The following is a 1751-nucleotide window of genomic DNA, read 5'->3' on the forward strand; positions in this document are numbered from 1 at the left end:
GAGTCTCGCTCTTTCACCCAGGCTGGAGTGCAGCGGCACGATCTCAGCTCACCGCAACCTCTGCCTCCTGGGTTCAAGCGATTCTTGTGCCTTAGCCTCCTGAGCAGCTTGGACTACAGATGCCTGACACCGTACCCAGCTAATTTTTTATTTTAGTAGAGACAGGCTTTCACCACGTTGCCCAGGGTGATCTCAAACTCCTGAGCTCAGGCAATCCACCCACCTTGACCTCCCAAAGTGCTAAGATTACAGACGTGTGCCACCGCGCCCAGTCAAGAGGTGGAACTTTGTAAATACAGAAACCAGGATAGTCCCGGGCACACCGGGACAAGTGGGTCAGAGGGTACAGCTGCAAACAAGACAGACACAGTCACCTCTTCCAGGAAACCTTTCCTGATTGGCCCACTCCCTCTGGCTCAAGGGCGCCCTCTGCTTCCCCCTACCGCAGCTGCCTCTTTGCCCCCCAAGAAGACACCATCGCTCCCGGTTGCAAATGCCTGCAGTCACATCAGCGTTAGCTTAGGAAAGACAGAGACCAGCTCTTTCCCTGGCCACTGATGTGTCTCTAAAACCCACCACAGAGCCTGGCATCAAGTAAAGACGAGTAAATGAATGAAAGCTGGCACTCTTTGGCTAACAGATGAGAAAACTAGGGCTCAGACAGGGGAACCACTCCAGCAAGATTCCCCAGTAAGGATGTATGGGGAGGAACCGGGATTCGAACCGGCTACTGGAGAGACTCCTTCACACACCCGCGCACTCACCGTGTTGTAGAACTCAGCCACCAGCTCCGAGTACTGGAAGTTGCTCTCACACCAGTCCACCTCGGAGCTCTGATAGGCGAAGATGCTAGGCATCTTGTCTCAGTGGCCACCGCCAGCCGGCTGTGCCCGGCAGAGAGGAGAAGGCGAGTTTGGGAAGGCCGGGCCCTGGTGAGGCGGGGAGAGGACAGCCCGGTGCCCCGCGGCAGGCAGACTGAGAGGAAAAACCTGCTGGGCCGCTCCCCAGTTGCACCAGGGCAGCCTGGCTGTGCAGTGACAGCAGCCCTGGGCACAAGCCATGGGGCTAGCACTGTCCAGGCAGGGCAGGTGGCAGGAGTATGCAGGGAAGAGGCCTGTAGCTGGGACTACAGGTGCCCACCACCTCGCCCAGCTAGTTTTTTTGTATTTTTTAGTAGAGACAGGGTTTCACCGTGTTAGCCAGGATGGTCTCGATCTCCTGACCTCGTGATCTGCCCATCTCGGCCTCCCAAAGTGCTGGGATTACAGGCTTGAGCCACCGTGCCCAGCCTTATTTTTCTTTTTTAAGTGCTTGATGTTCAGTATTAGCTCATTTAATGTTCTTCTTTTTTTTTTTTTTTGAAATGGATTCTTGCTCTGTTGCCCAGGCTGGAGTGTAGTGGTGCGATCTCCGCTCACTGCAAGCTCCGCCTCCCGGGTTCACACCGTTCCCCTGCCTCAGCCTCCCGAGTAGCTGGATTTACAGGCACCCACCAGCACATCTGGCTAATTTTTGTATTTGTAGTAGAGACAGGGTTTCACCATGCTGGCCAGGCTAGTCTTGAACTCCACCCGTCTCGGCTTCCTAAAGTGTTGGGATGACAGGCGTGAGCCACTGCACCCGGCCTCTTTTTCTCTTTTGAGACAGGGTCTTGCTCTGTTGCCCGGGCTGGAGCGCAGTGGTGCAATCACAGTTCACTGCAGCCTTGAAATCCTGAGCTCATGCGATCCTATCTTTTGCTAGTAATCACT

The 1751-nt window shown here is 55.0% G+C and overlaps 1 protein-coding gene across 1 annotated transcript in view; it reads right to left on the bottom strand.

Annotated features, from left to right (window-relative positions):
* The window catches only part of ACER1 (alkaline ceramidase 1), a 23983-nt gene extending 23045 nt beyond the window's left edge, over window positions 1-938 (bottom strand). The window contains exon 1 of the mRNA XM_011943525.1: window positions 765-938. Coding sequence (XP_011798915.1) covers window positions 765-857 — 93 coding nt within the window. The 5' untranslated portion in view covers window positions 858-938. The remainder of the gene's footprint in view (window positions 1-764) is intronic.
* Window positions 939-1751: the final 813 nt, after the last annotated feature.

The sequence above is a fragment of the Colobus angolensis genome, unplaced genomic scaffold, assembly GCF_000951035.1.
Source record: "Colobus angolensis palliatus isolate OR3802 unplaced genomic scaffold, Cang.pa_1.0 Scaffold22, whole genome shotgun sequence".
Lineage (NCBI taxonomy): Eukaryota > Metazoa > Chordata > Mammalia > Primates > Cercopithecidae > Colobus > Colobus angolensis.